General features: G+C 45.5%; 1 protein-coding gene across 3 annotated transcripts in view; it reads left to right on the top strand.

Annotated features, from left to right (window-relative positions):
• The window catches only part of LOC117233276 (A disintegrin and metalloproteinase with thrombospondin motifs 7-like), a 56980-nt gene that overhangs the window by 31986 nt on the left and 8072 nt on the right, over positions 1–16922 (top strand). For all 3 annotated transcript variants that reach the window (XM_033493410.1, XM_033493411.1, XM_033493412.1), the window contains exon 4: positions 13609–13882. In XM_033493410.1, coding sequence (XP_033349301.1) covers positions 13609–13882 — 274 coding nt within the window. The remainder of the gene's footprint in view (positions 1–13608; positions 13883–16922) is intronic.

Here is a 16922-nt window from a genome sequence, read left to right as displayed (position 1 = left end):
GCGTTCCGTTATATGGTAACCTTTAATAGCGGTATTGTAGGATGCGTTGCCAACGTAAACGTTACGAACTCGCCAACTTTTAATTATTCGTCGCAAATAATAAGCGTGGTGCAACGAATAGGTAAAGTTGAAGTTACAACAAATCAATGTCCATGCAGCGAGTTCTCCGCGTTATAAATTCTCGGTTTAATAAAGTGTATAAAAGCTTATTGTGTTAGAAGGATTGATATCTCGCAGGTAAAGTATGGATATAAATTATTCCCGGTAGACGTTCAGCCGTGCAAATAAACTGTTTCGCTATACCAGATATTTATTGCATCTTTAGAAACGGAAAAATTGTTCGCCTCTACGCAGTTTCTCCGGATGAATTCGCGTTGAAATATTAGGCTGTTGCAAGCGTTCTCTACGCCATTGAACATAAAGCACGAACTCAATTTTTAAAAGACTGCGCGTTCAAAATTAAGACGTACAAGTACAAATGTCGTTAATGGCGGTACTTCATCTTTCTCCGACTGTATCGCGACATTCTCTTCGTCGAAACTAATCGATTCAAAGTCTCGAGCGGACTACGGAGGCGCGTTAGCGTCTCGAGCGTCGTACATGTACAGCAACCTGTTAAAAAATATTATTTCGACGACGGTCGTTACAAGCATCGAAATAGAAAATATGGACGTTCGATTTGGCGAGTTCCGACAGAGATTGTAGAAACCAGCGCGGTCATAAAATTACGATAGCACGGCATAGTAGCGCATAGCGCGCGATATTAATTCGTCGTGGCATTTAACGGCCGATAACAAGCTTCGGGCCAACAAATCCGTTGGTCGATTCTCGCGTATGCCCTTCTGGGAAGTAATTTTCGGTGGAATCGATGGTTCGTAATCGACGAGGACCCGATCTGACCACGTGGCAGAACCACGCGTATTTACGCGACATGTAAATGAAGTAATCGTTTCGGGTTGGCGCGTCTGCAGTTACGCGCCCGCAGTTACGCTCACACACCAACGGACCAAGTGTAATTGGCATCGATACGTAATGTTCAGTAATTTCAGGCTTCCACGATAATGGTATTATCTGGTGGGTTAATTCGCCGGTACGCCCTCGATAGCGACCGCTTAACGTGAGTTAGAATTGAATTTGACACGCCGATCCACCCTTTTGCTGCTGTCCCCGCAAGATGCTGTACCGTGATCCCTTTGTTATCTTGAGTGGCTTACGGGCACGGGACATTTCAAAGCCCGGCATTACGTTTATTGGATAGCTCGATGATATTAGGATCGAAACGGTGGAACCTTCTTGGAACAATGTCCTGGCCAAATCTCTCTGAGAGGCCACCAAATGTGAAATGGCAGTCGATTAGGTCGCTTACATTTGTTTCGATAAATCCTATTTGTCGAATCCAACGACGAGAGATCGATTGCTCGAACCACTCGAAACGGTGACTTTTTCCTTATAAGAAAGAAATTGTACCGCGTTTAATCAAAATACGTATTAGAAACGAAAAAAGGAGAATGTCGCGAAGTAATTTTTCATGTTGCAGAATTTTTACGATCGATGCACTGCTACTATACGCGAAGCGAAGTATGTTCGCGTTATCCCAAAGACCGCACACAATACTTGCAACTATCCACTTGCTCTATGTTCGTGAAACGTTAACAAATTCCAAATGTCGGTCTACCTATCTCTAACAAGCGCGGCAAGGCCTAACGCGAGCACTATCGTTCAGATCGACGAACTCAGCATGCGAATCTTGCCATGGCTTTCTTTGCGAAGAAACGGGAACCACGATTCGTCGTCGACGAGAATAGGAGAACGAGAGAGAACGGGTGGTTTGTTGGTATCGTTTGGACGCTACCGAAGAGCGTGGTTTCTTTATTCGTTATCTCGAATTGCACGAAGTTCTCGTGGCTGGCGGATGTCGTCGTCGAAGAATCAAGAAACGGCGGAACGCGTCTATTAAATTTCCAGGAATGATCGCGAGGTGCGATAGGCTCGGTCACGCCGGCTGCAAAATGCGCCATGGACATGCATCTTCTCGCGTGAGGTACGCCTGCTGCTTTGACAAATCGCGTTTATATACCCATAGGACGTGATTGCGTCGTTAACGTCGAAAGAACTGTTCGCGAAAAGACAGGAATCGTCGTCAACGATCCGAATCTTCGATTTCGGCGGAAAACCGCCGTGTCGTCGAAAATGCCGCTTGCTCGAATTTACGTCTTCGTTGCTCACGCGAAACGTCAACTTTATCGATCCCTGTTCCCGAGTCTTTAACTTTCTGACAAAATCTAAATTTTTTCCGGATCAAAGAGTATTAACGGAAATTAGAATAATTCGGATGAATGCGTTTAAGCGAAGCGAACGTAGAACGCAATCGCTTTGAGGAATCTACTTATTTTGCAAATATCGTTGATGTAAAAAGAAGAGATATCTCGTGGAAGAAATATTCAACGGTTATCCCGGAGCTAGAAGCAGCATGCCGTTGTAGGTTGTTATTGTGGCTGTCGAGCTACCAATTGAAAGAGAAGAATCGCGGAAAAAGAAGAGATGACGCGTCGCGCTTATAAACTGCTTATAAGCTGCTTATAAGCCCCTAATAAACCGCTTCGATTATTATTTATGGCTCTGTCTCGCGGTAATGAGAGACTCGAGAATCACGCGTTGATTTAGTTTCCTAGAATTTTTAGCCGAACGAAAGCCTGGTGACGGTGATACGTTATAAAGAAAACAAGATATCTTTTTATATTCCAGCTATCCGATTTCAGGGTGTATTACTAAGTCGTTCATCGATTGATTTTTTAATTCGAACGTGTATTCGAACTTTTTGGAACGTGTATCGTTTCGCGTGTTTTCTTTGTCGGTTAAATTATCTATATCCATTTATAGAACCCTCTACTGTACTTAACGCGAAGGACGGCAGTGAAAGAATATATTCCGATCGGAATTTGTAATTTGGCGTGTATAATGTGGCGCGTGTATGGAAAAATCGGAAATAACCATAGGAAGGGATAAAGATTAGCGATTTACCGCTCGCCTTTCAAAACTTTACGCGTACCGATCGATTTCAGCGTCTCGGTCTAATTTTCTGACCCCGATATCGGTTTTTTCGAGAATCGAACCATTTTACTGTATTCTTTTTGCCCCTACCATATATGTAATTAGTGGCAAACAAGAACGTTTCGAGTACACGCTAACGATACTTCATCGAAACGTGTCTCGATTATTCGATCAATTTACTCGATCTTACCTAATCTAACAGACATAATATCGAGCCAGGTTAGAACGAACGAGCAATTTTTCTTTTTTAACGTCGTAGCACGATCCAACAGTATCTCGAAGAATAAGTTACGAGTTTCTCGCGATCGGTATATCATATACTCCGAAGCGTGAACCATCGTCGAATCCACGGCGAAGGAAAGAAATAGAATTACGATGTCCACAGTGGTAAGAGAAACGAAAGCCAACCATCGGTGGCTGCAATGGCTTCGATCTAGTAGGGACCAACGGCAATTAATTATTTACGCGTAGACCTAGCCACCAGCGAAAGGTTAGGAGGCGTGAATACAGTTGGTATACACACTTGCACGCGCACGCAATTTGATTCAATGTTCGCCGTTGTAGGGGAACAGGTTCTCCAGAGTACGTGCCGAGCCGGATCTGAATACGTGGTTAACATATAATTATCGGTAGTAGGTAATCAGAGGAGAGCTGCCCCTCGTCCAATTAATGCGTATCTATTTTGATGGATCTAAATGAACGATGGGTGGTCCTTATTACATTCGATAATTAAGCTTTTAATCGATCGCCTAACTCATCTCCACCAGTGGGAAAAAAACGTTGATGAAAGGTCAGCCGTACCGTGCGCTACCTTCCACTCGCTTTCTCCCGAGACTCTGAGAATCGCGAGAAGCTTCGCTACGAATACCTTATTTCGTGGATTTCGTGGATTCCGATCAGACCTTCGAAACGTTTAAAACGGTAAAAATCACGATGAAAATCTTGCTAAGAGTATTCGAGGATTTGCATTGGATCTACGGGCAATTCCCAAGTTCTAGCATCGATCGGTGGGAACGCAATTGGCTCGGTGCGGTTTGGAAAGGGTTTGGAAAGAGGCTCGATCGAACGATCATCCTCGAAAAGTCGAACGAAACGTCCCCCGGAGTGGTTAGTCGCTGGAAGATTGGAAACACGCAGTAGGCCTCGAACACGCGGATACGGGGATAGTAAGTAACCAATGTACCGTCGCGAACTGTGTTTATGGGCGTCGCAATCATCGAGCAACGGGAGCCTTTTTTGTAAAAGCCAACTTCTCGGATAGCCATGGAGAGCGTTTGCATGTACATAGTGGTCCGTGGTAGCGATCATTATGCACCACCTACACGGGAGGTTCGTGGCAACTATTCTAATGACGGCATAAATCACGTTTCTCCGCAGGAAGCATTTATCATCATCGAGATCCTCGCTCTTCCCTCTTCTCCTCCTTCCTTTCCTTTCCTTTCCTTTCCTTTCCTTTCCTTCGTTCGCCATCGATTTTTCCGTCCACTCTTTCCCCCGGTTTACTCTCCTCCTTGTGCAAGCTATTCTATGCAGCTCGAATAGTTACATCCACCTTCTAGAAACTACCCCGAGGAATACGAACTCTCGCATGCCTTTTATCAAGAAATCAAGTTCCGCTACTCGAGGGAACGTCAACTTTCTTCTTCCTTTTTCGCGTTGACGCGCTCGAAAGTACAGGGACTGGCAGACAGCAAAGATGCGAGAATTTCTCGTTTCGTTGGAACGCCTCTCGTCCGCGTGTTCATTAAAGATTAGTTTAATGACGATGGGCTCGGTATCGATCACTCTTAATCGTCGCTGTTGTGCGTTCTTTTTAATGTCACCGTGATTGATCGATGACGTAATTAATTACGGTAATGACTCTGTAGCTCTCGGTAATTTCACATCGGCCCGAAAAATATCACATCCCCGGAGGGCTGCTCTTTACATACGTATTCGATGCGTGTCGATTTCTTCTTTAGCGCGATGCCAAGTTTTACCTTCTCGTGGACACGCTACTGCAAAACACAACTATCCACCGAATCAATGAATTATCGCACGATTGTCGCAACGATACTTTATACACCTACCGCTTCACCACCTTTCGTAATACCTTTTAATGTATAATAAATCGATCTACCGAATCGTAAAGTTTCCAAGGCACGATTTTCTCGGTATAACGCGGAAACGTTCGCGATCAGCTATCGATGGTCGTGCGAGAGAGCGGTGCATTCCTTGATCTCGTTACTAGTACTCCATCCACCTTGGAACGGATTCCTCGAACTCTCGTGATCAAGGCGTTACGTTCTTCTACGCTGAATGAACCGATTACTATCGCGGATAAAATAAAAGGAGTCGTTACTCACCGGTTGCGATCTGGCTGTTGTATCTGTTTCGCTACTTGACAGGAAACGCGTGTAACGAAAGAAAGGCGCGGAGAATTTATACCTTACCGAGGCTAACGGTGAACAAATCTCTATACGTTGTCGATTCCTATAAAATCGACATCACACCGACGATGTACGATGTACGATGTACGATGCGGAGATCTTTGTTGGCAAATCGCGGGAACGATATTCGATCGATTAGCAAATATTTGTTAAGGCTTAAACGCGAGTTTCTTAAAAATCGAATGCCGTCGAAACGTCTAACGACTTGATCGAAAGAAGAGAACGAGCCGTGCGATGGCAACGCGTTGATCGATAACGCCTAACGAGCAATCGCACCAACGACTCCGGGTGTAATTGAACGGCGAGAAGCTGGACAATTAACGAGCAACGCACCGGTCGGTCGCGAGCAAAAGGGTTTTTCAAATGGGGGATCAGGGACGTAACCTCGGTTCTCTCGTGCTGTTACAGCGTTGCGACAAGTGTACACACCCATGCTCGCGGTTAATGCGTCTTGTCTTCTGCGAGGAAACAAGCGTAAGAGGAACAAGCGATCGGTCGCGCAGCCTGACGTCATTCTCGATCCTTCGCGCGATTAGTCGACGAGCGGCTGCGCCGCGCGAACGATATCGCGCGATTGACATTTCGAATAATTTATCGTCTCGTTAAAATACATCCTAGCGGGGCAGAAGGGCGTAATCCCGGTACTGGCATCGATACATCGTCTTGCAACCGCTTCTTCGGCTCCGTCACGCAATTAACCCCTTTTTCCAGTACAAGTCGACGCAAACACGACACTACCGTCCAGGTGCCAACGCTTGGAAGAAGACGTTGCTGCTTGCTTATACGCCATATCGAAACAACTTTTCATAAAAAGTGTTCATCGCGTGAAATCTGCACATCTCCATACGTATTACGCGCGACGAACGGATAATTCGAACGAATGTAGCCACTAAGAAGGTCGCCAGACGAAGAACCGCTAGCAACGCTTGCTTCCGATTACCGAAAATAATTCCTGCTGAAAGAATCTATCGATTGGAACGAATGTGAAGCTAACGTCGCTGTCTGGAACGGGATAATGCGAATCGTAAAACACATTTTGGCGAATCGAGCATTTTCGAATCGAGTTTCCATAGAGATGGTTGAGATCGGAGAGAGAGTTAAAATCCAGCGGAGAATTAGAAGCTAGTCGAAGGGAAGAGAACAAATTTCAACAAGTCGATATCCTATAATTTGACTAGAATCGATGTTCGTATTGTAGCAAATTAGTTTAAACTCTAAAGCTCGATCGTCGATCAAATTTCACGATTTATAGATACGGTGGTTAGCATCTTTTCGGAAAGACGCAAAAATAACTTTGCACGTTGGTCAGAGACTTTATTAGATCAGAAATATTATAAATTATTTTTAAAATACATCGATCTTCGTGACAGAAAGAGCGAAAAATGCGAGAGTCTCTTCACGTATGTTGCAAACACGTTCCATCTTGAACAGAATCGAGAGTGTAGAGCACAAACGGCACGTAAGTATAAAAATTCTACGGAATAAGAACGAGGTTCGCGGCTGGCACTCTACTTCTGCGTCTTTTTAATCTCCGCTTCGAAGGAATTTCTATTACTCTGTAATTTTCCAATTATCGAGTACATATCTGGCATAACAGTATAGAGCTTAATCGAGTCGAGTGAAGTAAGAAATTCAGGAAGGCGTGTTCGGTTGACGAACAAATAGCCGTTAATGAATTTATCTCTAGTCGTTATCGGCATCCGGATCGATCCAGAGCACATTTTTCCGCGACGGATGAGTCACGAGAAAGAAATAGAAACGAAGAAAGAGGAGGATCGAGCTGGCAAACGACGCAGATGCGATTATCGGGTCGATCCAACGGGGACGGGTATGGAAGCGGTGACCTCGGGCAATTACGAAAATGGGTGTAAAGCAAAGGAGTGAGACGAAGAATCGGAAAGGTGAGAAATCACGGGCATTGTCTCCTTGGTGTAACTTTGATACTTTACAAGCCGTCGAGCCAATCAAATTCAATTAGCTTTGACATTCGTTAGCGACCGTTCGCGTCGATGACAAATCGGCAGAACATACCTGCGCGATCGATGAACGATACCGAGGAAAGTTTACGGAGGAACGGTCTCGCGAATACGCTGCAACGTTTACAGAAACGAAATACCGATTGTTGATTCTTCACGGCATATAAATTGCTGATATTTATCGTACGGTTAATCACCTCGACTCCGTGAGAGTAACGCGATAAATTTCTTTGAAATTTTGATTACGCAACTGCTTCAAGAGTCGCCATATGCCGAGCGTATTTACTTCTGAAAAACGCGATTTTCACGCTATTGTGGTAGGAAATTGATATTGATTCGTCCATTTCAAGGTGTTTTATGGTATAATAAAAACTTGTTAACCGTAAAATATCGTCGCTTATTAGCAACGCCTGTTGGCATAATTGTAATTTACAAATTGCATTGCAGAAACGCTTAAATCCTGAAACAACAAAGGAGACTTTCGCGAATCAATCGATACTTCCACCAGGCGACGTAGAGAGATACCGCCGATGAAACTTTTTAACTTTGACTCGCTCTTAAATTCGATTCGATAATCGATACTCCATAATCTCAAATTTTCAAATTCTAAATTTCCAAGCTGTCGCGATACTGTATAAATTATAGAACGCTTGTTGCTCCACGGTAACAATAAAATCTTTGTTAGAATCGATGTTCGTTTAAGCGAAAGCAACGTAACGGACACAAAGTGTTAGCTATCGAAGCAAGTGAATAGGATAACAAGGAACGTACAAGACACGACAGCGGATCCAGTGGACACGTCGACTAGGAGTTACCCGGCGTTAAACGTACGGGTATGTTTAGTACTACTCGAATGTACGCGTACCGATATTCAATTTCAATAAGCCGTACAAGTGTTTATCTCGGTCGCAACACGTGCAGCGTGAAAAGCGCATCGACGATCTATTCCCCGTTGTATTCAATATCGAGAGATGTAATCGAAGCGAGTAGACTCGAGACAAATTCAGTGTCGGTCGCTGGTCGGTCGCTGGTCGGTCAGCCGCATCGACAACATCGTCACGAGCGTTACGCGGACGCTTATCGACAAGCTTTAGCCGCTGTCGAGAATCGCGGATGGTACAGAGGCTGCAGTTGGTTTGGACGTGGATTTACACTTGCGACACGAAGCGGTGGAAAGGAGAAAAGACTCAAAGGCGTAAGCGTCGCGGAGCGTTCTCTGGTCCCAACTGCGAGCATGGGCGTCGACGGGTGACAGCATTGCGACCGCCCATCGATACACCTCGTTGGTCGGACAACAATAATTTATATATGCTAGATTATACACCGAGGTAGCCTTAATCGTTGCAGCGTATTGCCACGCGCGAGAATAACGACTGTTCGGCGACCATTAACTAACTACGATCGAGTCGAACCAAGTCCGATCGCCGGTTTCCGACACATTATGCTAATCCCACCTACCGTGGCTCTCCCTCTCTCCTTCGTCCCGCCTCACGCCCCGTCTCCGTGCCTTCTTTCCGTGTCGACCGCGCGTTAATTAACTCGATAGTTTACGCGAAAACCTCGTTCCAGACGCTGAACTTTCCCTGCTCGCGCCAACCGTTCTAGCCTTTCTCTTTAGAAAACTTCGCCTCTTGTATCGTTCCAATTGTTGCCAACGAATCGATTAAATAATTTCATTTGTTACGGCGCGTAGTTACCGCTTATCGTATCTTTCCATTTACCTCGCGTTTACCGAGAGGAAACAAAGGTTTTGTCCGTGCTTCCTCCGGGATATCGACGATCGCTCGTTTACTCTGCTCTTTCTTTTTCGCTTCCGTCTCTCTTCTTTTTTTTTTTTTTTTTTTTTTACTGGAATTTTGACAGGTAAAACTTGTCGTAACCGATGCACGAACGCAACAACGATCGAGATCGTTCCTTGGTATCGCTCCTCGAAGCAAAGGCAGACTCTCCTCCCCGTCCCCGAGGACGTTATTCAACATATTTGAGAAGAACCGCCCTCGGTAAAAAGTAAATTAGATAAAATTGAATTCCTTGGTTTAGATCAGAGACAAACTTCGTAGTAGCCAGTTTCGCGTTATTTGACACTGTGAACGTTATTAGGAAGAGTATAGGAGGTCTTGGGAAACTTTAAAAGTTCCGACGAAAAGCTAGGTATTTTGCGACGGAATAACGGAACCAGTCAGCGAGCTAGTTTCCCCCTGAGAATCGGATTGCTCGAAACGGAGCGGCGTCACGAGAGGCGACTAGTCAGTCCTCCTGCTGCCTGATATCTCGCGTGTTCGCGGCAATTAGAGGAAGGTGTGACAGATACGAAGAGGTTTTGCCGCGAAACGGGCAGAGAGGAAGGTGCAGAGCGTAACGCATGGCCGGCCATAAATTATCGGCCGGTGCACTGAATTAATCGGATCCTAGAAACGGAGGGGAAGACGGGGCGGCGCGCGTACATCGCGAAAAGGAGTCGGCCGGGGCCATAGAACGGCTGGCCAGCCATCCGACCAATTAAACGAACAAACAGACATCTAAATTGGACGGTTGACCTTTATAGAAATATATTTACTTGCGATTGGATGCATTGAATTGCCGCGGCAGGGCACGCATGCGCCGGACTCGAAATAACGAACGGCCGGTAGATCGTTCGATCGATAATGTCATCATCCATTTTCATTCACCGGTTCCAGTAACAGCTCGCCACGACGAAATTACTTAATTTGCGCTTCGGCTTCTCCCCTTCTCGGCTCTTTTGTCGGGATTCCGATCGTACGTTATCGGGGAACACCGAATGATCTACGACCGTTTCGGATCGTCTTTGCCGACCTCGCGCCAACCGCGCGCAACTCGCTAACTCGTTGAAACTATCGCTTCGTTCTATCAACGAAACGGAGCAAAAAGCGAACGTCCGATCAACCACGACCGCACAACGCTGCACCGACGGAAAGTTTAGATCAGACGAGACTGTCTCTCGAGAATTGCCAGTGTCGGCAATTATCTACTCGCATCGTCTGTTCTATTTACATACTTGGGCTGGAAACATTCCGGCTCCAAAGCCTGCTCGATCGTAATCCGCGCGATTCCATCGAAGAATTCGATTCGAGACGCGAGCGTAACAATGGCACCTGATTAACGTCGCGCCAATCGAAGGCGCAGAAACGAACGTCGAAACGGAGCAATCGATTCCGTCGACGAGAGACCGAGGTTCACCTTCGCCTCGAGATAAATCCGGATTAATCCGATGAGGCAGTCGGAAGCGACGCGCTGAATCTTAAGGGGATAAGGTTACGGATAAATACATATAACGCTTTGCAGTTAACCGGTTCCACGCACACTCGCGAACAGCAAAAGGGACAGGGAATTTATATGGATGGCGCTTTACGTAGATCCGACCGGCTAGCTAATAAACGTATCGAGTTTACAAATAAATTTAACGTCCATTCAACTTCTAAATTCAACATCCATTAGCGATATGCCGCGAAGTATCTCGCTATAAACTAGAAACGTTGTCGCTCGAAAGCTCCAACGTCGCGTCGAGCCACCGAACGTCTGCCGCGAATAACGTTCCAGCTTGCTCTCTCTCTCCGTTCGACTTAAATATTCGGGGTTTCCGGATGACGGACGGTTAAAGAAAGGAAGAAATACATGACGTAGAAAATTGAATTTTCTTTGAAGTACGCAGACCCTAGGCCGTTGTAAACCTGTCACTTTGTCGCTCCAATTCACGTTTTCGCTACAATGGTACTTTGCGGTATCCTGCGTTACCGTCCTTTGGAACATTCTGCGGAATGTCAGAGTTATTTTCTCGATAAAGCTCGACCTGTAAGAATCAAGAGATTCGGAATTTCTAATATCCACGATATAAATCCTATCGTAGCAAGATTTTAAAAGACGTGTAAAGGTCGATAGACAAACGCGTTCGCGCTCCTCCAGACTTGATTACCATTCAACGACTTTTTTCGTAAGATGCTCCGAAATCGTTCTCGAATCGGTGTCGTGACGCATTCGGCGAACGAAGCCGATCTCATATTGGGAATAAAGAGCGCCGATTGAAAAGAAAAGAGAAGAGAAAAATCGAGCGCATCGTTAACCGAACGAACGACAATGTTCGTGGCGTGGTTGAAGCGTCGAAGCCACCACGGCAACAAATCACTCCTTATATAGTCGATCGGCGTTTCTGCGCGCTTAAGATGAAAAGAAACGGTGCAAAAAATAAAAGGTAGCCGCGGATGGGGGAGAAAAAGATGAAGATGAAGGAAGGAAAGGAAAGGGAACGGCGACGAAGAGAAAAGAGGAAAGGAGAGAAGAAGGATCGAGCCGTGAGGCCCCATGCGGCGCTGAATCACGCTCGGTCCTTTTTCACTTTGCGGTCCTTCAACGGTGCGGTGCCTCTGTTGGAGTTGGGCTTACCTCTTTGTAAGGCTGGCGCCGTGATTTTTCACGGTCGGCGTCGGAGAATTGTTGAAACACGGCCAACCCTGGCTCGCTCGACTTGTATTTCAGGCCCTTCGCCTGGCCGTCTTACCTATTTCTACCGCGCCAACCTAGCTGCATCTCCTCCTCCAATCGATTATTTCCCACTACATATTTTTACACGGAATTCTCGGTTTATAGGACTCTCGTATGAATTCCGATTTCGTTCCTAAGATTCTTCGTATAAATTATATGCCCGTTGGAACAGCTATTCGACCAAAGTTGCTCGCCAACCGATAAAAATTTTTTTATTCCGAATCGCTCTTTTCTACCGAGCAAGGAGAGAAAGAGAGAGAGAGAGAGAGAGAGAGAGATCGTTTTTTAAATTTTGACACGTCGACTGACGATTTAACATCGTTAGGATCGAACGATGCGAATTGGAAACGACGATAAACGGTCGACGCGATCGAGAGATTTTTAATGAAAGAACGGAAGGACGCGTGAAAAATGAGGCGCGAATTCGAAATTCGTATCGAGTGGATCTATACGGCTGGTGGATGTTGTACTCGATTGTAACGGCAGCGATAAAGGGGAAGCAGATAAAGAGAGCGATAGCGGAAGAAGCGAACAGAAAGAGTGGGCGTAAAATGAGAATTTGTAAATCGAAATCAGACGATGGGTGTTCCGCCGATCAATTGCTATTTGACGGAGAACGGTGAACACTATCGACGATCGAGAATGATTAATGACGCGGCACAGCTATAAACGCGGTAATCTGTACCGGCATCGAACGAAACCGATTTTCATTATACCGTTTTTCGTTTCCAAGGTGTTACCCACGAGGCCCGCCTCTACGTACGCCTTCCGAAACGGCTATTCTTCGATCTCCGACTAGCAAATGGCTGGACACGGCGAAACAAACAGGGTTATTCTTGAAATGACAAATCGAAATGAACATAGAACGAATGATTTCGTAAGAAGAGCAACAGTTGTCCGTTTAGGAAAGTTATTTTTTACATTGCTTCAACGCGTTAAATTATTTAGATTTTTGTCAGAATGTTTCTTCCGAGATTTAACGCCTAAAAGAGAGAGAGAGAGAGAGAGAGAAAGAGAGAAGCGGTGTTTATGCAACGTGCATAAAATTCTATTGCACTGCATAAAGTTTTGCGGTAAAGTACTTAACTACATTCGTAATAGTTGCAAGTTCTACAATTGAGATAGAAGCACAGATTACTACTCGAGTGTAATAACCATCGCTTTAACGCGAAAAGTCTTTATAGGTGAAATTTCTCTTATATAGTCAGATTCGCTAAATTTTGGATGTGAAAGAAAATGTAATCGTTGTAGCAACGAAACGTAAAGCTCGGCGTTAGTTTTTAAGACAGACTTTGGTAAAGAATAATTTGATAATTATCGAACGTCGAAAGACTTTGACGACTAACAAAGTCACTAACAAAGTCAACGTAAGAGAACCGAGTTTAAATATTACAAGCTTGGAATAACGCGACATTTCGAACGGCAAGGACGGATCTCGAGGAAGAGAATACAGCGGACGGCATCGGACCGAGAAAATGCACATTAGCGAAACAGAAGCGACGAATTCGGTAGACAGAAACTATCGCGCGAACACGTTTGACCGAGAGAAAATCCCGTGTAGACGGTCTCGCTATGACGCAATCTCGGTAGTTGTCTCTGGATAGAATCGGAACAAAGAGTCCGTGTAAGACGAGATAGTTGGTTTCGTGTTTCAGGCGGGCATGCTGCGTGGCGATGACGGCGAGTTCTGGTTGGAACCAGTCGCCGTGTCCCCGGAAGAAGAACAAGTTCGGCTGGAGGTTCGGCTGGAAGACGCCGGCGCCGAGAGCCGTGCCACGGCCGGACTCTACCGGAACTCGGTGCTCGGCAGGCCGCATCTCGTGTTTCGTAGGTCCGTGGAGCAGCCGCAGCTCGAAATCGGCGCCGCCGGCCGCACCAGACGCCGACGAAAAAAGAAGAGAAAACTCGAGAGAAACTGTGGCACTCGCGGTGAGAATCCACCGACACCGTTCTCCCCTTCTACTTCTTCCGCGCAGCCTTTCATTGCCTCTCTTCTTCTTGTCTCCCGAGATTCCTTCTCCTCCTCCTCTTTCTTCCCTTTCCTTTTTTCCCCTTTCGTCGATCCTTCCATCCCTTGGTTTCTTCGCTCGACTACTTTCGATTCTCGATTTCTTTTTGTTCCGGCAAGGACCGGGACCAAAGGCGACTATTAGCCGCGCGCGTCTGTCTGACTCTTTTTTTTCTTGTTCTACTTGCTGAACCGCTCGATCGTACGCCGATAAAATTCTTCGAAACTTTAACGCGAAAGAGAAGAACTTTCGTTACGACGATGAAATTTATTATCGGCTAAGGGTAAAAGGAAATTAACCGAGATTCCGAAAAGTTGGTCGATACCAACGTAACAATTCGCACCTTCGTATTCTTATTTTTACTCGTGAAATAATTACGGGCCACATTTTATAGAAGGAACTTGCCATGACCTATAATTTAGACGCTAGGTCGAATCTCCAGTTTTGCCCTCCCAACTCGTTCTCTTCCCCCTTCGTCCGTTCTTTTTTCCATTTCTCTCGCTAGGAACATTTATGCCGTCTGAGGCTACGACGGGGTAATTGGATACACGAGCTGCAAAGCGTGGGCGTGTCGACGCCAAACGTTATCTCCTTATCGATGAAATTGCTTCGGGATACGACAAACGTTACCGCGCGAAAATTTTTCTCCCGTTAATTACGGACTCGTGTAATTAGAGATTATTTCGGTATGCAGCCGACGCGGTTACAACTGTTTCTAATTAGACGACGCTATTTTTGACATTTTTATACTCGTGTTTCCCGTTCTATTCGCACGCGCTGTATCTTTAAATGGATTCCGTTACTACGTTCTGTTATTACGTATAATGAATTTTATCGTTCTAGTTGCGTTACGTAACAACTTTGACGTAGATCATCCGTAGGGTATAGGCGTAACTCGTTTAACGGATTACCGCCAACTTTTTGCCATCCTAGATCTTTATCCCAATGTTAATACATGACGGGTTTCTACGATATATGCGCATACGTAACAGATAGAACGTAAAAGATCGAGATACAGCTTAGTGCCTGCTAATATACAGGTAGAATAACTTGTTAGCAAGCTCGACAGCAAGAAAGATATTATCTATAATCTTATAACGTTATTAAATAAAGCTACTTTTATTGTTATTAAATCTTGCGAGATTAGGATTTTCCTTTTTTCAGAATCCTTTGGCTAATTGTAAGTCTAACGACATACGCTTCCACATGCACGAGTAGGTACGAGTTTAATCACGACACTCGAAACTCGTAGTTTATTTCGTTCGACGATACCAAAATCTGTAATAAGGACTAATTGTTCATGGCACGATATATCTCTGTCAGTCAACTGGAAGACTAGTTCTCGGTGCTGACCGTAAATCAATTTTAACAAATGCTAAAGCCACGCCTTGTTTCCTCCTGTTTGTGCTTCTCGAGCGCCATCGCTGCCGTCGTTGTCGTCGCCTGAAACGGCACTTCCGCTAATTACACCGATGCGAACTACGAACGATGCGTGTCCGATATAAAAAGAAACCGTCTGGAGTCTAACTGCGCGTCAACGAGCTTCTAATTAATAACGAACCAACCAACCAACCAACCAACCAACCAACAAATAACGAACAGAAGAAGGGGCATAGCGAGGGCAAAGATATGAGAAGCAAATGGAAGACGAATGGGTAGCGGCACCTACAGCGAGAACGGACCGATATCCTCTTTTTTCCCCATCTTCGTGTTCCCGTTCTCATTCCCATTCCCATTACCATTCCTATCCCCGTTTCTCTCCCATGACATCGCACGGTGGCCTGTTCGTTCGCTAGCGGCGCGTATTACGAGTATTTATGCCGTTTACGTATAATGTAATTGGACGCGTCTCGATATGGAACGTGGGCGTTCCAGCGACGTTCTCTGCTCGTTCTTTCGCCGGCACCAACATCTTTGATCGCGTCGCGAAAAATTGCAACTCGATATTTACGAGCTTGTCGGCGAACGTTTCGATAAGATCTCACCGATAATCCGTCTTCGTTCGGCCACTAATTATCTCGAAATTAGATATATCGATATATCACGCGACGAATCGTCGGTATTTCTTAACGACAGAATAGGTGTGTCAACGCAAAACGTGTTCGTAAAATCTCTGAATCATATAGCGTTTCCTTCGCGATCTCGCTGTATGTTTCGATCGATATTGGATAGAGTCGAGACCTTGCGATTTCATATTTTTCGTTGATGAAATAAGCAGCTAGTTCGATGGGAGAAAAAAGTAGGCCGATAGATATGGAAGTAAGGTGTTTCACGTTGCCCTTTTGTTGCGAACGTCAACGACGAAACTCTGGGAAATTAACTACGCGGACAATTAAATTCGCGTGAACCGAAATCGGTGGTTGGACTTCGGACAAAGTGTCCAAAGGAGCGCGATTAATCGGGCTAATTTGGTCACGAATTTCGAAAGTGTTAATCCACGGCCGACGTGTTTGCCGCGATTCCCGCGTGCAACCTATTAACCGAGTGACGAGACCGCGTTTCAGCAGATTAAACGACTTTACGGAGAAACCGATACGAAGGTAAGATCCGAGCGGGCTGATAGGCGGCAACGTGGTCGACGGGGGATAATCCAATTCGCCGCAAACCCGTAATTAAGTACAATGAATATCCATTTCGGCAAGCGGGCCGATCTATCGGATGGCTCGAATGAAATCTTAATTGCACGCCTCTGCGATCGAGCAATCTGCATAAATTAAGAGACCGTCTTACGTGCTCGCGGTGTGTACGTCTTTTTCGAGATAGAAGGTACAGGTTAGATCCGCAGATAGCTCCGGTAATTTCAAACGTTGAATTACCGAGCAAGATCGATGGGCCCGCGTGAAAATTAAACATCCGTTTCGCATTTTTCCTCCGTATGTAATTCGTTGTTCGACCAGTCGATTCCCAAGGAATCTAAATAGCGCTTTTACGATATTTTAACGGTGGCACGCGCCGACTCT

Source organism: Bombus vosnesenskii, unplaced genomic scaffold, assembly GCF_011952255.1.
Source record: "Bombus vosnesenskii isolate JDL3184/JDL3185 unplaced genomic scaffold, Bvos_JDL3184-5_v1.1 scf7180000013295, whole genome shotgun sequence".
NCBI classification, from domain to species: Eukaryota; Metazoa; Arthropoda; class Insecta; order Hymenoptera; family Apidae; genus Bombus; species Bombus vosnesenskii.
The sequence above is the reverse complement of the archived record's forward strand: the minus strand, read 5'-3'. Positions and strand labels throughout refer to the sequence as shown.